The 18,421-nt window shown below is 45.3% G+C and overlaps 1 protein-coding gene across 4 annotated transcripts in view; it reads left to right on the top strand.

The window, feature by feature from the left end:
• Positions 1-18,421, top strand: part of ARMC3 (armadillo repeat containing 3) — a 125,495-nt gene that overhangs the window by 69,706 nt on the left and 37,368 nt on the right. For all 4 annotated transcript variants that reach the window (XM_019532108.1, XM_019532099.1, XM_019532093.1 and 1 more), the window contains 2 exons: positions 1,684-1,836; positions 1,964-2,069. In XM_019532108.1, coding sequence (XP_019387653.1) covers positions 1,684-1,836; positions 1,964-2,069 — 259 coding nt within the window. The remainder of the gene's footprint in view (positions 1-1,683; positions 1,837-1,963; positions 2,070-18,421) is intronic.

Here is an 18,421-nt window from a genome sequence, read left to right as displayed (position 1 = left end):
GTGTATTCACTTTACCCCACAGCTTGGTGTCATCAGCGAACTTGAACAGGGTGCTCTCCACACCCTCGTCCAGGTCACTAATGAAGATGTTGAACAGCACCAGCCCAAGAACTGAGCTCTGGGGGACTCCACTGCCCACACCCTCCCAGGTCGACATCAACCCGTCCATCACCACCCTCTGGGTGTGCCCCTGGAGCCAATTTGCCACCTATGTGACTGTGCATTCGTCAGTGCCGCAGTCCCTCAGCTTGCCCACCAGAATTGGGTGGGACACTGTGTTGAAGGCCTTCTGGAAGTCCAAGAAGATGACATCGACTTCCTCCTTCACATCTAAGCTCTTTGTTACCTGTTCATAGAGAGAGACCAGGTTAGCCAGGCTGATTACCCCTCAACATCACTTCCCCTGCAGGACTCTCACAAATGTGTCCCTTGATAATTTTTTCAGAGACCTTCCCCAGGATAGAAGTGAGGCTGACTGGCCTGTCGTTGCCAGGCTCTTCCTCCTTTTCTTGAAAATAGGGACCACATTGGCCCTTTTCCAGTCCTCAGTGACTTGGCCCGAGCACTAGGAGTCCTCGAACAGCCGTGCCAATGGCTCCATGATGACACCAGCCAATTCCCTCAGCACCTGCGGATGAAGGTCATCCGGGCCCGCCGACTTGGACACATCTAAGCCCTCCAGGTAGTCCTTAACTAGGTCTGAACTAATAGTTGGGGGACTCGCATCCTTCCTGGGCCTCTCTACGCTATCACCCAAGAGCACCCCATTGTCAGCGGACAGGAACATGGAGGCAAAGAACTTGTTGAAGAGTTCTGCCTTCTCTCGTGCGTCCGTCACCAACTGCCCTGCCCTGCCTTGTAGGGGTCCATTGTTACCCCGAGACTTCTTCTTGCTGCCTATATACTTGAAAAAGGACTTTCTGTTATCCTTAATGCCAGAAGGTAATCTAAGCTCCAGTGCTGCTTTAGCCTTCCTCACCAAATCCCTACAAGCTCGGGTCAGGGAGGTGTACTCTTCCTTTGTCCCTGCCCCCTGCTTCCACCGCCAGTACACATTTTTCTTTGCCCTCAGGCCAGCCTGGATATCCGCGCTCAACCATGAAGGTTTCTTGGACCCTTTTCCTACCTTCCTGCGCAGAGAAATTGCATCCTGCTGCACCCCAAGGATAGCCTCCTTGAGGAAGGACCACCTTTCCTGGACCCCCATACTAGCTACCCCCTGGGCTCCGAGTGCCTCCCTGACTACTGCCCTGAGCACATTGAAGTTGGCTTTTCTAAAGTCAAGCATTTGCACTGTGCTAGTTACCCTGTATGCTGTACTGAGTAATATTTGAGTAAGTAGAGAAAATGTGAAGTGTGCATAAACTTCTGGGAACAAATTTTTCATTGTATTAAGCTATTTGTGTTTAAATGTAGTAGTTAAAATACATCTTTTTGGCCTGATTCAAAGCCCGCTGAAGTCAATGATAGACTTTCCATTGACTTCAGTGATCCTTGGCTCACGTCTTTTGTGTATATTTTATAAGTGCCACTGCATAATATCAAGACTCACACATCATGTCTTACTCTCATGTTTGTGTCAAGAGCAAGAAGCAAACATAAGGTCAAATTGTTATCTTGTTGTCACACGAAGTCCCATTTCTATGAATATTAATGTTGTTATTATTTTTGTTTTATGTAAAGCTGAAAATAGAAAAATTTTACATGAACAGGAAGTTGAAAAATGCCTCATAAACCTTTTGGGAACTGATAATGATGGAGTAAAAACAGCTGTATCCCAAGCTATTTCTGCTATGTGTGAGAATCTTGCTAGCAAAGATGCTTTTGGAATCCAAGGTGAGTAAACAGGCGAGGAGCTGCAATTAGAATGCGTAGGCTCCATTCTATAAGGAGCATACTGCCATTTTGCAATTTACCATGTCTAATTTAAAGCTGCATGTATACAATTATATTTTTTTCAAAGGGATTCCCCAGTTAGTTCAGTTGCTAAGCAGTGACAATGAAGAGGTAAAAGAAGCTGCAGCTATGGCTCTGGCTAATCTGACAACAGCCAACCCTGGCAATGCAAGGTAAGTGTACAGTGAATCAAATGCTGTATAAAATGCTTATCTGGAGAAATAACAATGTTTTGATTATTAACCCCCCCCCAACTACTATCTAACCCCCAAGATTGATTTATTGCTTCAGTTTTGCTTTAGCTCCTTTTCCAGAGTTCTTCAACCAATTAACCAGAACAGGTTACTTTCCATAGCTGTAACAAATCCTCTGGCATCCTTTGCTTTGGCAGAGAGAGATATGAAGTCAGTGTAATTACAGCAGAGATGTAAGTAGTGTTTGTGAGGAACATAAGGAATACATGATTAATAATCCAAGGGTTTGAACCTCTGCATATATTTGAAGAGTTAAGATCAGTAAGATGTTCTTTGAAGTTTGGGGTTTCTTGCAACATTTTAGAACCTTTGGAAATCATTTTCTGAGGTGGAAAATATTTTCATAAAACATTCTAAGGATCACTTCTGCCTTTTCCTTTCTTATACCTTCCCAATAATATAAAATGTTATTAGTGTTACCTTTTTCTAAAGACAGCAAAAATGTAATTGCTGTACTCAAGTAACAAAAGGTGGATGATTTCACCATAGATTCTAAAATAATTTAATCATAATTAACTAAAATCTGTTATCAGAGATGTTGATGAATATGCAGACAAATCAGAGTAATTCCAGAGTTCTTTGCCAGGGAATTCAGAGCATTTAAGATGTGAAATTGGCCAATATTGCAAACATTTATCAATAAACAAGTTTTAATTTTTAATTAATTTTGCTTTGGTTATGTTCATGCCACATTTGTATTTGATTTCTCTGAGTATTTCTGAATTGGTAAAACACATTATTTTAAGTTTGTGTGCTTGTGTATTTGGAGAGAAAGAATTTTAAATGTGCATTCTGCAAGTGTTTATAAACCTTTCAAGGAACAGAACCTAAACTGTGTGACATAGTATGAACAGTCACAAGTAAATAACACTAATCAAATGACAAGCCATACATTAAATAAAACTCCCCAAAAGTTTCTTAGGATATGTACAAATAATTGTTACATTCAAGGTAATTATGACCTATTCACAGTTAGTCTGTGAGATGAAAATCAGTCATAACTCACCAAATGAATTATTTGTTACAAATTATTGACTCAGCATTGATAGCCAATAGCAGTAATTCACCATCACCAGGCAGAACTGTAATTTGTCACAAGAGGACAATAATCTGTTCTCAGGTTCATACAGTAGCTTTTCATTATGATATTCTGTTCTCCTAAGTGTGCACATGTCCAGTCAATGTCAGTAAGAGGTGCATGCACAATAAAAAAGCAGCATATTAGAATCTAGGGGTGTGTATAGACAAAACGGGGGCCCTAAATTGAAGTGGTGGGTTTTTAAAAACACTGCTTCAATGTAGGGCAGAGTAACTCCCTGTGTTGCGTACACCCATGTCTTACCTGCATCTCAGGCAGTGGGAAAGGGAGGGTGAACTACTGGCAGGCGGAGTGGTCCCTGGGCTGCGGTGGGGGGTGGCTGCTGCTTCCCTCCACAGTGGCCCCCCCTGCTTCCCCTCAGTGGCACCGGCCCACAGGCACCCAGCTTGGGCGATCCCAGAGGGCATCTTAGACACAGAGGGAAGGACCGGGTCCCTGTGCAGCTCATGCAGACAGGCAGGCTCCAGGGGGGAAAAAAAAAGATCAGGCTTGCCACTTTTATCTTTTTCCTTTGGTGGAGCATGCCTTTCTGGGCTGCTGCCAGCCTGCCTGCGCAGCCTCTGAGCCAGACGGAGCCCGGTGCTTCAATCTGCAGCAGTAGGGCAGCAAACTACAACTCCTCAGAGGTGTTTTAGTTTGCTGCACCCCAAAGTCATTTAAGGTGCATTACACTGCTGGATGTGCTACTGCGGCTGGAATTAATGTGCAATATGCCGCTGATGCGTGCAAACATCAACACCCTTAAAATGGTGCAAAAGCATTTAACCTGCCTTATAGTGTTGTGCACACATGCCTCTTATTTCATGTACACATGCTCTAGGGATCAAACTTTCAGCCATGTTATAGCTGCTTTGAGTAGTCCAGCTTGTTGAAGATTCACCCCATGCAATGAAATCCATTGATGATATTGAGCTGATGTAGCAGTTCTATGCCACCTCCTTCAGTCCCCAATGTCAGGGAGATACTAGAATGTCTTTTCAGGCTTGTGGTCTCTAAAAGTCAGAGGCAGCCTTCTGGTTACTCAAAACAGGTGCTAGCCAGGTAAAGGATTAGGGGAAAGTAGCTTAAATCTACTGGATTCTTTTCCTTCTTGCAGTGTTGCATCAAGCACAGTGTGAATAAACCATGTAAGCTAGGTCTACTCTGGACATCAGGGACTAATAATTGACCTTAAATATGCATACAGGATGTATGTTGTGTATGACTTGCTAAACTTTATTTCTAAATCAAAGGCATTAATAATTCAGAGATGAGCCAAAGCCTGATAAATGAGTATGTAAGGACAAAACCTCAGCTGACACAAACTGACAAAGTTCTAGCTCACTAGCTGAGAATCTGGACCATGTTTGTTTTGCATTCAGATTGATCAGAAAGCATGAAACCAGGTTTTCAATTTGAAAATAATTTATTCCAGTCTGACAACTCTCGACCACATTTCATCCTAGAATAGGTTTCTTTTTGCTCTTTCTTATAAAAGATTAAAATAGGAATATATAATAAAAAAGTTGATATATCTTTATAATGATGTGAAGTTGTTGTATAATGATTTTCAGAAGATTCTGATCCCAACTGAAACTAATGAGAATAAAACTATTGTATTGGTTGTATATTAGACCCTTCTTATAAGCCTCCCAGAGTGTTCAATCATAAAGCCAATGGCAACATATAAATCTTAATGTGACAAGACCAGTATAAGAACTAACTTAAAGGAGTACAACTGATGATTTTTATTTCAGATATTTTTGGTTAGTCATTAGTCAGGTAGGTCACAACATTTTATTTTATTAGAATTATATACACACACTCTACATTATCACATTTTATGTAGAATGCTTTTACGACCTGCATGAGTTGAAGGATGTTTGCTCTGCCCTTTCAATGTGTAAACTACACATTACAGGATGGAAAATGAATTTTGGATGTTGCATATTTTGATACCTTTTTTTGTCAAGGATACACCATCATGAAGTACCACATATATTTCATTCAATATGATAGAGAATGCTGTTCAAAATAAATTATGGAATTAAGATTCTCACAAAAATATTTTGCTGGCTGTGAAGAATAGAGCCTTCCACTGATCCACAGTACAGGTTCTCATGCAGGCAATGGACAATGCTGTCTTCCTCATGCTGCCCCACTAATGTGTATCAGCCTTGACCTTAAGGGGCCTAGCTCCAGCAATGAAACGATAGTTCAGTATCCTCCTTTAATCAATCCTTTGCTGCTCTGCTGAGACAGCTAATAAAGGTGTCAAGCACAGCGTGGGGGGAGGGGGCAGGATTTGTAATTAGAAGACCTATTCATTAGAAACTGGACAGAGACTAGCTAAGCATTTAACTGAAGTCCCCAAACAGCCATCAACTGATAAAAAAGTTAGATAAATTGGTCACTCCAGCCTTTGAAATATTTAAATTGATGATCCAGAAGGGAAAGACTTGACATTCCATTGCCAATGTTCTGGGTCACCTGGTTCCATAAGAAAAGTGTAATTTAAATGGACCTTTATTTTGACCTTTGCAAGTATGCATCTAATATTACTGTTGCTAATTTTTAAAATATTCCAGGTTTTACATATTTGCTAATAACTGAAGGCTATACTGAGCTACATTAGCAAGACAAAGCTCTCCATTCACAGAAATGCAACACGCTGGCATAGGAAAAAAATAGCAATGTCAAACGCTTCATTAGTTTGATGATTTACACAACCTACAATGATGCTCTGACCTGAACTGAGAACTGTTATATTTGTTTATTTGCAAAGTCATCAGGCTAAATAACAAAAACATACTATTGAAAAGTATACAGGAATTTAGCATTATATAAACATACTCTAATATACAACAGTCATGCCAAATATTGATTTGATGGTGGTGTTATGCATAGATATGGATCATAGGTTTATATCCATCCTTAATGGGAAGCATTCCTTATTGGGATTTGTTTTAAGGCTTTCTTTTGATAAGAAGAAAATATTATCATCTCAATTGAGAAATTTTCACCCATTTTAATCTTTTACAGTAAGCAATATTAAATTTTATAACTGTAAAATGTAATATCGTTTTACCAACAAAACATTTTCAATTAAATGGCATAAAAGTCTGTGAAATCTGTCTATTTATAAAGTACCCAGACACCAGGACATACTCCTGAATGTTGTATATTGTGAAAAAATAAAAAATGTGTTAGGAGTACTAACATTAGTAGAATTGGCTTTGAGGTCACAAGATTTTTTAGGCCTAGAGTGCATTTCAGCAACATTTTACTATTATAACATCACTGCCATCTATTGGGCACTAAAATCATTCTAGGATGTATATAAGTAGTTGTAGAACATGCAAGAAACAAGATTTGCTTGGGAATATATTTTATTAGGCCAATTTTGCAGTTGGGAGAGATGCTAGACAAGCTTTTGAATGCCAAATAGCCTTCCTCAAGTCTGGAAAAGAAGCAGATGCAGCCTAAGCTAAACACAGTACCAGTTAGAATGATTACTTTTGTTTAAAATTATGAGGCAGATGAAAGTGAACACTTTAAAAAAGGGAAATGAGTAGTAAACCAGTGTAGCGAAGAAGTTATTTGATGTAGTTACAGACTAAATGGAGAGCAGTTGAAATAATTAAACCTAACTGTAAAAAAAAATAAGACAATTGAAAAGGGAGGAGGCTTATTATCACCTGTAGAGCAAAGACAGGTTAACAGAAGGAGCGAGTAAAATATAATGGGAAATCCATGGGTTTGGTGTCCACTAAGGTTCTTTTTGTTCTCAGGTCCAGCTTCTGGCAGTATTCCCTCTTCCTTTTAAAATATGGTGCAATTCTGTTGCCTCTCAATTATGTAGGATAAACTAGCTGTGCTGAAAATAAAAATTAAACATTAAATGAAATTAGTTAGTTATCCTAGGAGGTAATGTGAACTCAAGCATGTTAAAAATCTGAAACTTGATTGGATGTAAACCTGTCTGACTATATCTTCTTTGTGTGGTGTTATTTCGTTTTAGTTGTAATTTTTAATGGCTGCCTTAGTAATGCTGGTTACATTTAATTTTAAGGAAGAAATAGGCTCCTAAACTTAGAGGTAAGTTCAGTCATTCATCCCATCCAGGGAAATAAGGAAAAAACTATGCAATTTATATTTTAATATTTAAGCAAAATGTATGGCTTTAGCTAGAATTTGTCTGGAGGGAAGAGGGAGAACCGTTCGCTTAGGATGTATCAAGGGTGACAGGGAATTATAGTACATCATTGCTACTCTGACAGAAAACAGGTCCAGGTAACCATTAGTCACCTGCCTGAGATTTTCTAAATAATACATCAGGATTTGGGGAATGGCAAACTTTCATCCCAAGAAGAGTAAGGTTACCAAATTAGAAGGTGTTTAATTTTTAATTCCTTAATTTTGATTTTTAATTGGACTAAATGGAGCTGCTCAAGTCCGTAAAATTCTATCCCCATGAGGAACAGTTTAGTCTCTTTGTAGTACAGAAAACCCTCGCTATTCGTGGGTTCGGCATTCATGGTTTCAAATATTCGCAAATGCCGAACCCACATTTTAAAAACACTTGCACTTGCCGCCGCCAGGCTCCTACTACCGCTGCTAGGCTCTTGCTACTGCCGCCCCACTCCCACCACCACCGCCGTCTCGCTCCCACCATCGCCAGTGCAGCCATGACCCCCCCCCCAGCCGGTCGGGGCACTGCATTCATTAACACAGACAGCATTCATAAACACAGTGCCTTATTTGCAGATTTTGCCATTTGCAGGGGATTTGAGAACATATCCCCCGCGAATGGCAAGGGTCTCCTGTATCTGTATGTCTGCTTACTCAGGTGTGTGTTTGCAGGATACAGATGTTAGACTATACGTTGGGATTTTGCTGTTTTTTGACAAGGCTGCTCTAGCATCTGTTGAATAGAATGGGACTCAGACTATTTACATGAATGAGCAGGGGCTGAAGTGGCATGGATGCTAAGGTGCACCACTGACCTCCCAGAGGTTGCAAGTTTGAGGCCATAGCAGAAGTGCTTGTGGCACAGCCTTATCAGGTTCAACAAATTTGCAAATTCTGCTCAGTACTTTGTCATGACAAGAGGAGAACCTAAATGGGCTGTGGATTGTCTCTGTGCTGAAATTCATATGCTGGTTTATTGATCCAGATTATCTCTCATTCCATTGCATATGGTTAATGTTGTATAAATAATAGTAAACTGAATCTCTTCTGTGCTATCCTTTCTAAATAAAGAGTTTCAGTATTCAGCAATAACATTCTTAACCTTGGCAGAATGCTTTAAAACTGGGGAGTGCAACACCTAACTTGTTCAGAGAAGCATGAGCTTTCATAGGTTCCAGCTGACTGGGTCAGGTTCACACACAGGCAGATTAATTTATAGAGTAACACCTCCTTCATTTTGATCTTTTAGAGTTCGCAGTGAAGTATTAATGTGTAGGACTATGCAAATAGGTATTTGGTCATTTATAATACAGATTTTATAGTGTTTCTGATTTAACAGTCTGATTCAATAGTGTTTCTGTTTTAGAACAGAAATCTTATACTCCTGAAGGAGGAACAAACAAAAGAATTTCACTAGCTGTATTGTATGACAGGAATATGTCTTAATACTGCCCCCTAGTGCCAGAGTGAATTCAATTTTTATGGCATTGTGCTTAAAGAGGAGGGCTTTTTGTTTAGTTGTCAGTGTTGGTGTTTTTTACATTAGTACCAAAAGGGTCCAAAAGCTATTGGGCCATTATACTCTTCGATACCTCTGTTCCCTGCAGTGCAATCATCAGGCTTCTTAGCTGCAGAAAATAGATACTGTTTCTGGAGCCTCTAGATGCCAAATCTTGGTTGACCAGGATAGTTTTCCTTAAAAAACACAAGACTGTCTACCTCTAGGTTGGAGACTGTTAAGCTTGAGAGTCAAAATAGATTTTCATAAAGTAGTAGATGTTGCACACCTCTCAAACTGTTGAATGTCACTGATAGATGCAATGATTTACTGAGTATTACATTTAGTGAATAATCTTATCAGGCAGTCTTGCTGAGACATTTGTATTTATGTGCTAAAAATATCATTAAAGAAACATATGTGGTGTAACATCAAACAAAATCAGAAATAGAAGGTTTAACAATACACCGTAAAGATGTCATTCTACCCTCTTGTGAATCGTAATGTGACACAGCTCCTTTGGAGAAAATAGTTGATCATGTATTTGGAGACCGTGTCATACACACAAGAAGTAGAATCACGGTTGCATAAGGAAACTTAAATCTGGAATTTTCGTAACTGTTAAGTGCTTGACTTCACAATCTCAGTAACATTGCTTTAATTTTGTGCTTTGTATCTAGTTTCTTAGAGGTTATTTTAAAGACAAAACAAAATCTGTAACAATTCCTCCCTTATGAATTATTTGAAGGGTTTGAACTTCCAGTATGGCAATATAGACTGCTGCCATTTGAGCTAAATTAACTGTTGGCAGGGAAAGACTGTCATTTTAAAGACAGGATGGACCTTCAAAGCCAGGGATGGTTGTGGAGAGATCTGCCTGGCACAGCATTGTCCTTTATGCCAGGAGCTGGGGAAATTCCTGATTCATTTGGTATACCTAGAGGAGAAGATGGGTCACAGGAGCTAAGCTAAATCTAGGATGTGGCTGACAGTAACCTGGACCTGGTTCTCTCCTCACCTTTTTAAACTTCCCTGTTACTACTAATCTGGCATCTCCTGGATGTTCCCACAGGAGTGTCTGCTACTACTATTTGAGCAACAGTTTGGATTCCTGCCATAGGATGTTCATGTTGAGTTAATAGTTTTCACATGCTCCAAAATTATTTTGACCAGCAGAAGTGTGAGAAGGGAAATATGAGAGGTAAGGGAGTTTTGCGATACCACTTATTGGGAGAGATACTGAACAAGCATTTGGGCCCAAAGTGACCTTCCTTTTGAGAAATAGTGATGCTTTGACAACTAAACCATGGTGCAATCTCAGAGGTCAAAAAGTAGTTTTCTAAACAAAAGCTTTTATTTTCTCTTCTTATTTTTAAGCTGTTTTGCAAACAGTGTGGTGGTAGAATTTCTCAAAAAAAGTTGCAGAATATTTCAGGATGATGAGTTCAGCTTCCTAAATACAGAGTTCATAATGGGAACCCCTGTAATATAGAATCAACCTTCAGTATGTTGTAGTGTTATAATTGACATCATGGTAACTCTGTGAAGTAAATTTAATGAAAGCTGTTGAAATGTGTTAGTAGATCTCTGAACAAGTGTCTGCTATTCTAGTCCTCATCAACCCTGGCAGTTTAAGGCCTAGTGGCTCTGGATCACTAGGTTTATTGGTAACAGGACAGAAATTTGTCCCTGAAGCAGAAGATGAGTATTGCTTGCTTAGTGATATCTAAATTGTAAGTTATTCTGTCATTTTTCTCACTGTAGCATCTATGTAAATGCTACAATTAGGGGATCTAAATCTCACTGGAAGGTGGTTTCTATATACTCCTAATACATACATTTGCCTTAAGCTCACTTGTACATCACAAAAATCTGAAACACTAAATGATGCCTTAAATGATATTGTAAATGCTGAATGAATGTGTATTAAGTAATAGGTTGCTTTTAGAAATGATTAAATACCAAAACAAGGTGAAGTTTCTGATACCCCCAAAAACATTTATTGCACATGATTAATCTTGTCATATTATAAGACTAATTTAATGAGGAGTCAACAAACCATATAATAAAAACAGGAAGAACAAATATGCTTCATTAGGATTGCAGGCTTGTTTGATTCTGCTGTTTCCTTGGGCTTTGAATTTGCTTTAAATTCAGGAATTATGTAATTGAACTGGATCAAAAATGCCTGGTGTGAAAATGAAGTAAAATCATTTAACACGGATAGGGCCTGATTTTAAAAAATGAGTGCATGTAATTAGATGCATAATTTGTATGCATAATTTACATGCAATTATGTATTAAAATAAGGTATGCACTTGTATAAATGGCCAGCTAAGCACCTCACACAATCATGGTAATTTTGCACAGAAATTAAACATGCAGTTGCAAGTATATTTTGAACACAAAGTCCATAAGGAGTCCGGCATCATTTTTTGGAAAAATAGCATTTGATAGCTACAATTCAGTGAAATCTTTCTCTTGACAACTGTGTCGTAAGGGCTTCATAGAACAGAAATGAAAATAGAATATAAACAAATATATTTAAAGTAGTGGTAGAGGGGGCAGAGACTAACATACTGGTTATTTGTCTTTTGAGTGCCAATCGTTTGGGTGTTAATTAAGCTCAGCCCTAAGTAAGCTGTGGCGCAGGGCTGCATCCCCCAAGATAGCTATGGCAGGGCTTTTGTGAGACACAACAGATACAACCCATCTCCAAGCTTACCAGTGCACAGGGGAATGCACAGTCCTCACCATATATTTGAAATATGCTTCTGCTTCCCTCAAGTGGCACAGACATGAGAAACTAGAGGCATGAGACCATCTCTCTGTCTCATTTAGGATACAATATGTGGAACTGTAGTTGCTCAAACTTGCTTGGGACTGTAGTTCTGCTGGACAAGGGTCAGGGACAGAGGAAAAATGCTCCTTGGGCCCTTTCCTTCACATACATTACCTGAAGAAAGTAGCTCATTACTATAATTGCAGTGCTATTATTATTATTGCAGCCTAAGGGGCCTGCTGTGCCAGGCGTTATACAAATGCAAAACGAGGATGATCTTCTCTCTAAAAGGCTTGCAGTCTAGATGCAGGGAGTTGTTTTCTAGCTTTCACTGATGCAGACAGATATTTTCATCTCTCTCTATGTTTTCATTTGGACAAAACTGTGATCTCTCTTACTGTACCCTCAAGTTACCAGATTTATAAATTGACCTTTCATGTGATCCACAGGAGACATAGGACAGAATCCTCTTGTTGCAAGTAACCACATAAGTAGCCCATAAATGCCACCCATGCATCTATTTATGATTCTACTCCACATTTTTTCTGAATGAACTAGAGATACACATGTGGATGAAATATGTAGCTATGCTGTAGCCATGTAAACTGCTTGTGTAGCCAGGGAGCATGCTTAGTACAATTACATGTCAGCATAGTAGCTGCATGCATTCCAAAGGGATTCTCCTATGTAGCATTAGCTGTCCACAGTCAATATGGGCCATAGCTGGGTGAGAAAATGTGATTGTACTAACAGGATGACTAGCAGCACTTTGATGTTCACCCCAAATACTGCTGCTGAATCACTTAGTAACCTAATTGCACCTAGAGCACATAAAAGGGGCTGTAGGGAGAGAAGCATGTGAGACACCTGAGCCAGGCAGCTTGAGGCAACTGAAGGGACTCCAGAGACAGCAGTTAGACATGGGTTTAGGATATGCAGTTTAGCTGTAAGAACTGGAGGTCAGAGTAGGGACTAGAACATAGAAGTGGACTTATGAGGAAGTCAGCCCAGGCTGCGGACAGACCTGATAGCCTGCATGACCAGGATGCACCCAGGCAGATGAGTGGGTGACTGGGAGGGAAACCTGAGGGCAGCTGGATGTGTCTACATGAGCCACTTAACTGTACAATAACCTTGTTTACTGTGCAGTAAATGCACATGTCTACACATGTGCAAGCTTATTGTGCAGTGAAAATTGCTCATTGTGAGTGCAAATGGGGGTAGCAAATTTACTTGTGATTAGTTACTGTTCAGTAACTCACATGTAGACACAACCTGGAAGCATATATGCTCCCAGGTCAGCCCTGCCACTAGGGGGCTAGCCTGAGGCTAGCCCCAGGGCTCCGGGCTGGGAGCCTCTCCTACCTCAGGGCTCGGCTGCATCTATGGCAGCCCCTGCCTCCATCCCTTCAAAGCTTGTATGCATTTTGAGCCCTGGGGCACATGAGCAGGGAGCCCGAGGATACTCCAGAACCCTGTGTCCCCCCTGAACAGGCCACAGCCTATCTGTGCCAGCCTGCCTGTACCCCATTGCCCCTGCCTGGCACAGCAGTGCTGTGCAGCTGCCAGGTTTGTAGCATCCGGGTCTGCAGGGTGCTGCAGACTGCTGCAAGCTGTTGTAGGCTGTTCCCAGACCTACCAGCACCCAGGCCCAGCTGCAAGCAGCTTCTGGTTTCTGCGGCCAGTTCCAGCTGCCCGCAGCCCACCCCCAGCAGCTTGGCCTGAGCCTGCAGGTGCTGTGGGGCATTGCCTCAGCTGCACGGTTGTCAGTCCCATGCCATTTCTTTGTATTGGGTGCTGCAGGCATTCACCATGGGATAGCTGCACAGAGGCCCAGAGAGCTGGTGCAGGGCCTCCAATGGCATCGTCCTTGCCTATGCCTTGCCCACTCCCATGCCTTCCACCCAGGGCTCCAGATAGTTCATGGAGGAGACTGGCAACCTCATGGCACTGTGAGGTGGGCAGAGGTACAGTGCAAGTTTTTGGAGAGTGGGTGCTCCAACACCCATGTCTATGAGGGGCTGTCAGGCCAGATGCAGGACTGTGGGCACGACTGGTTGGTGTGGCAGTGCTGCATGAAAGTCAAGGCCTTGTGGGCACAGTGGGTCATTGTGACTGACCACAGTTGTCGGTTGGGGAGTGCCCACAAGTCCATGCCCTTTATGTAGCAACTGACAGCAATTCTTGTACCCTGAGACCCAGGCTGCAGCTATACTGTCTACAGCATCATGAACAGCCTGCCTGAGTCCCCACCCTGGCCTGGCACTTACAGTGACATATCACCAAGGGAGGGCCCCTTGGGCCTGCAGTAGCCTTCCCCACTTGCAGCCTCCACTGGCAGCTCAGGGAGCCAAAGCCAGCCCCTGCTCTGACAGCCACACAGCCTCAGCCCCAGCCATGAGGTGCAACCAGCCATGTCACTGCTGGCTGCCAGTAGTGCCAGCTCTTCCCGGACAAGGGCCCCTGACTGGGCACCTGCACACCATGCCTTGCCATCCAAAGACACTGCCCAGAGCTGCATGCTGTCGCTGCCAGCCTGACCCAGCAGAGTCACCGGCCATGCTAGCCCCACCTATGTGGTAAGGGCCACACTGGGGGAGGGCCCTCCCTGCCCTGGCCCCTGCCTCCCTGTACTTCCCTGGCCCCAGGTTGCCCACCCACAGGACAGATGGAGGCAGGAGACCATGCAAAACTTTACTGAACAACCCATGCCCATGTGCACCTTCTTATGTGCTGAGTAATGTGTTGAGGTTGGCAGCAATGTCCTTCTCAGCTGCAGGGGGCCAAAATGTGTAGTGCAGCCACAGGTAGCCCTCCAGGTGCTGGCAGAGGTTGTGGAGTAGCCTCAGCTTGTTCCCTGTGCCGTTGTAGCTCAGGGTCTCTGCCATGCATGCAGGTACACCCGAGGCACCATGGCGATCATCACCAGCAGGGCATAGTGGGTTGGGAACCCCTCGGTTCATGCAAACAGCTCCTCATGCACTGCTTGTGATGTGCAGCAGGGGCATGCTTGGGGTGTAGCACCAGCATGAGGGGGGTGGCTGACCTCCCTGGAGAGGCCCCCTGTGGGGAGGGTCGGGGCACAAGCAGCTCCTTGTCTCAGTCGTCCATAAACCCTGTGCCTGGATACCTGGGCTGGGCTGCAACATATGAGAGCAGCTGGCCTGCAGGAGAGACGGGGGATCAGGGTCTGGAGCAGTGGCAGCAAGTGCTGCCAGGACCCTAGCCTGTCCTGACTGGCAAATGGGGTGTAGGAGGCACACTGCCTGCAGCCAGCACCCAGCAGCCCATCTGCCCCTGGGGAGTGAGTGGGGACAGGGGACACAGCCAGTAGCCACATGGGCCCAGCCCAATTTACTGTGATCCCTGGGCACCCATGCAGACATGACACCCAATCTGAGGTTGGGCACCGTACAGCCCCTGGTACAGAGCGCCTTATCTGAAAAATGTTGCAAACTCTCACAAACAGCTTTCTCATGGCTTTGTTGGTCCAGTAGCTGTACACAGGGGAGAGACCACACTTGGCAGCCAGGATGTGGGCTCAGGGTTGCTGCCGCCCACAGCCGGGGCCCTGCAGATGTGCTGGCTCTGCCAGAGGTGGACTGAGGACCACACTGTCCTCTGGGACCAGCTGGTGATGGCATCAGAGGACCAGCTAGTGGATTTCATAGATTTCATAGATTTAATTGACATTACAGCTGGAAGGGACCTCAGAAGATAATTGAGTCCAGCCCCCTGCCCGAGGGGCAGGAAGTTAGCTGGAGTCATAGGATCCCAGAAAGATAAGCATCCAAATTTCTCTTCAAGGCGTTCAGTGTAGGTGCTCGAACCACCTCTGGTGGCAGGCTATTCCAGACCTTGGGAACTCGGACAGTGAAGAAATTCTTCCTTATGTCCAGCCTGAAACAGTCTTGCGGGAGTTTATAATCGTTCAACCTTGTCGTCCTTTGGGGCGCTCTGGTGAACAAATGTTCCCCCAGATCCTGGTGAACACCCCTTATAAACTTATAGGTGGCCATCAGATCACCCCGGAGCCTGCACTTTTCCAGGCTAAAGAGTCCCATGGCTCTCAGCCTGTCGTCGTAAATTCTGTTTTCCTGACCTCTGATCATGTGTGTGGCTCTTCTCTGGACTCTTTCAAGCTTCTCCACATCCTTTTTGAATTGTGGAGCCCAAAACTGGACGCAGTACTCCAGCTGCGGCCTCACCAAGGCCGAGTACAATGGGAGAATGATGTCCCGGGATTTGCTTGAGAAGCATCTATGGATGCAAGCCAGTGTTTTGCTCACTTTACTAGCTGCACTATCACATTGCAGGCTCACGTTCATCTTGTGGTCAATCATGACCCCCAAGTCCCTTTCATCTGTAATGCTAACCAGTGTAGCACTGCCGAGCCTATAAGGATGCTGTTGGTTTTTCCTCCCAAGGTGGAGAACCTTGTATTTTTCAGTGTTAAACACCATCAGGTTCTCATCTGCCCATTTCCTGAGCCTGTCAAGGTCAGCCTGGATCGCCCTCCTATCCTCATGGGCCTGGAGGGCAGAGGACATCACTTGCAAGGATGCACGGGACCAGCATGAGGAGGCACAGGACTGAAAGGACCTGGAGTTCTGAGTGCAGCTCCTGGCCCTGGAATGTGAGTGGGTGGAAGTGGTGCTGAGCAGAACACCATCCTGCCCAAGGCAGTGCAGGCCATGGATGACAACTGCCAGTTGCTGGACACCATTGTGGCCCTGGCAGTTGCCTTCATGTCACCTGCTGCCCAACTCCTGGCTCTAGCCCTGCCTGCCCCCTGGCAGCCACCTGCCACCCAGCAGAAGGCCCCTGGCCCAGCCTCTGCCCAGGGCTGCCACTCACCCTGGATCCACATGGGCATGGAGCCAGCGCTGCCTGCAATGGAGCCAGGACTGCATGCTGGCCCTGTTGGGCCTGGATACTGGCTGCCAGAGGGGGATTCACCCATGCCAGGGGACCACCACCTGCCATCGCCCCTGGGTGAGACCCCCACCTTACTGGGCTCACCATGCCATGCACACCTGTGGGGGAACAGCCAGAAACCAGGGTTCTGGCCACCTATCCTTGGACTCTGCCCCATAGGCACTCCCACCCTGGGATGGCACACACAAAGTACATTTTGTAAATAATTTGCATAGGGAAGAGGGTGTGTTATTGTTGGTGGGTGGAGTGGGTGCTAAGGAGGGAGGGGGAAGGTGGGCTGTGTTTGTTGAGGAGGGAAGGGGAGGAGGCTCTGTTTGATGTGAGGAGAATAAAAACATTCTTATGAGATGTGTTGGCAGTGAGCGTGGTACTGGGGTTGGGCAGTGGGCGGGTAGGGGTTCAGTGGGTGGTGGTCCAGGCTGGCTATAGCAGGGAGTGCAGGAGAAGGTGGTCAGCTAGTGCCTCTCACGGGGCTTGCTGCAGACACATGAACCCCCATGGTGCCTCTAAGCTGGCCCGGGTAGCCTGTTGCCTTGCTAGCTGCCACCCATGCACACTGAGCTAGGCTGCTCTCACTGATAGGGCTCAGCTTCCCTGTTACTCAGCTGCAGCCTCTGGGGAGGGTCTCACCCATGACACAGGCCTGTCGTACAGCTGCCTTGGCTGGGGCTGAATGGGCCAGCCCGGGTCTTAGGGACAGCTCAGTGATAGCCACTCCCCATGCCCAGGTTGGGCTGTGCTGGGCAGTACCACACAGAGCCTGCCCCCACCCCCCAACCCTGCAGCAGTGGTAAGGGGGACAGCAGGAGGAGGAAGAGTTCCCCTCCAGCACTGCACACAGCCCCTCTCCCTGCCCCATGGTGGGAGGAGATGGAGGTGGAAGAGTCCCCCCCTGAGGCCAGGCAGCACTATACAGTGCCCCCTTCCCCACCCCATAGGGAGAGAGGGGGAAGTGGAAGAGGAAAAAGTCCCCTTTGGGGCTGAGCAGTGTGGCAGAAAGCAGAGGTGCGGAAGATGGAGGAGGAGGAGGGGGAAGAGTCCCCTTCTGGGGCCTGGCAGCACACCACAGAGCCCCTGTCCCCACCCCATGGTGGCAGAGGGTGCAGGGGAGGAATGAGGAGGTGGAAGAGTCTCTCCAGCACCACACAGAGCCCCCTCCCCACCCTGCAGTGGGGAGAGGAGGAGGAAGAGTCCCCCTTTGGGACTGGGCAGCGTGGCACAGAGCCCCTCTCCCCACCCCACAGCAGAGCTGTGTGCCTGGATTTCTCCCAGCTGTCAGGGAGCTGTTGCAGCAGACATGGCTGTCCTCCTCCTTCTTCTCCCCTGCCACAGGGGTCTGGACATAGGGTTACCATACATCCGGGTTTTCCTGGACATTTCCTCTTTTTTGGCCCCCTGTGTTGCGTCCAGGCAGGGTTTTAAAATAAGAGCAAAACATCTGGCTTTTCTGTTTTCTTGGGCTGGCTACCTGGGGCTAGGAGCAGAGGGCAACATGACTGACTGTCAGGGGTTACATGCTCCCTGTGCAGGCTCTAGCAAGCTCCCAGGTAAGAGACAGAAAGCGAGAGAGAGAGAGAGTCTGCATGCATACGATGTGGGAACTGCTTGGGCCATAGGGCTGAGGGGACAGGGGTCTGCGGGTCAGGAGTGAGGGGCACTAGCAGGGCTGTGGGGGCAGAGGCTGTGGGTTCAGAGTGCAGGACACCGTTAGGGTTGGGGGACAGAGGCTGTGGGGGGGCAGAGGCTGTGGGTGGGGAGTGAGGGGCACCAGCAGAGCTGGGGGG

This window comes from Crocodylus porosus, unplaced genomic scaffold, assembly GCF_001723895.1.
Source record: "Crocodylus porosus isolate Cpor-Errol unplaced genomic scaffold, CroPor_comp1, whole genome shotgun sequence".
NCBI lineage: Eukaryota > Metazoa > Chordata > Crocodylia > Crocodylidae > Crocodylus > Crocodylus porosus.
The sequence above is the reverse complement of the archived record's forward strand: the minus strand, read 5'-3'. Positions and strand labels throughout refer to the sequence as shown.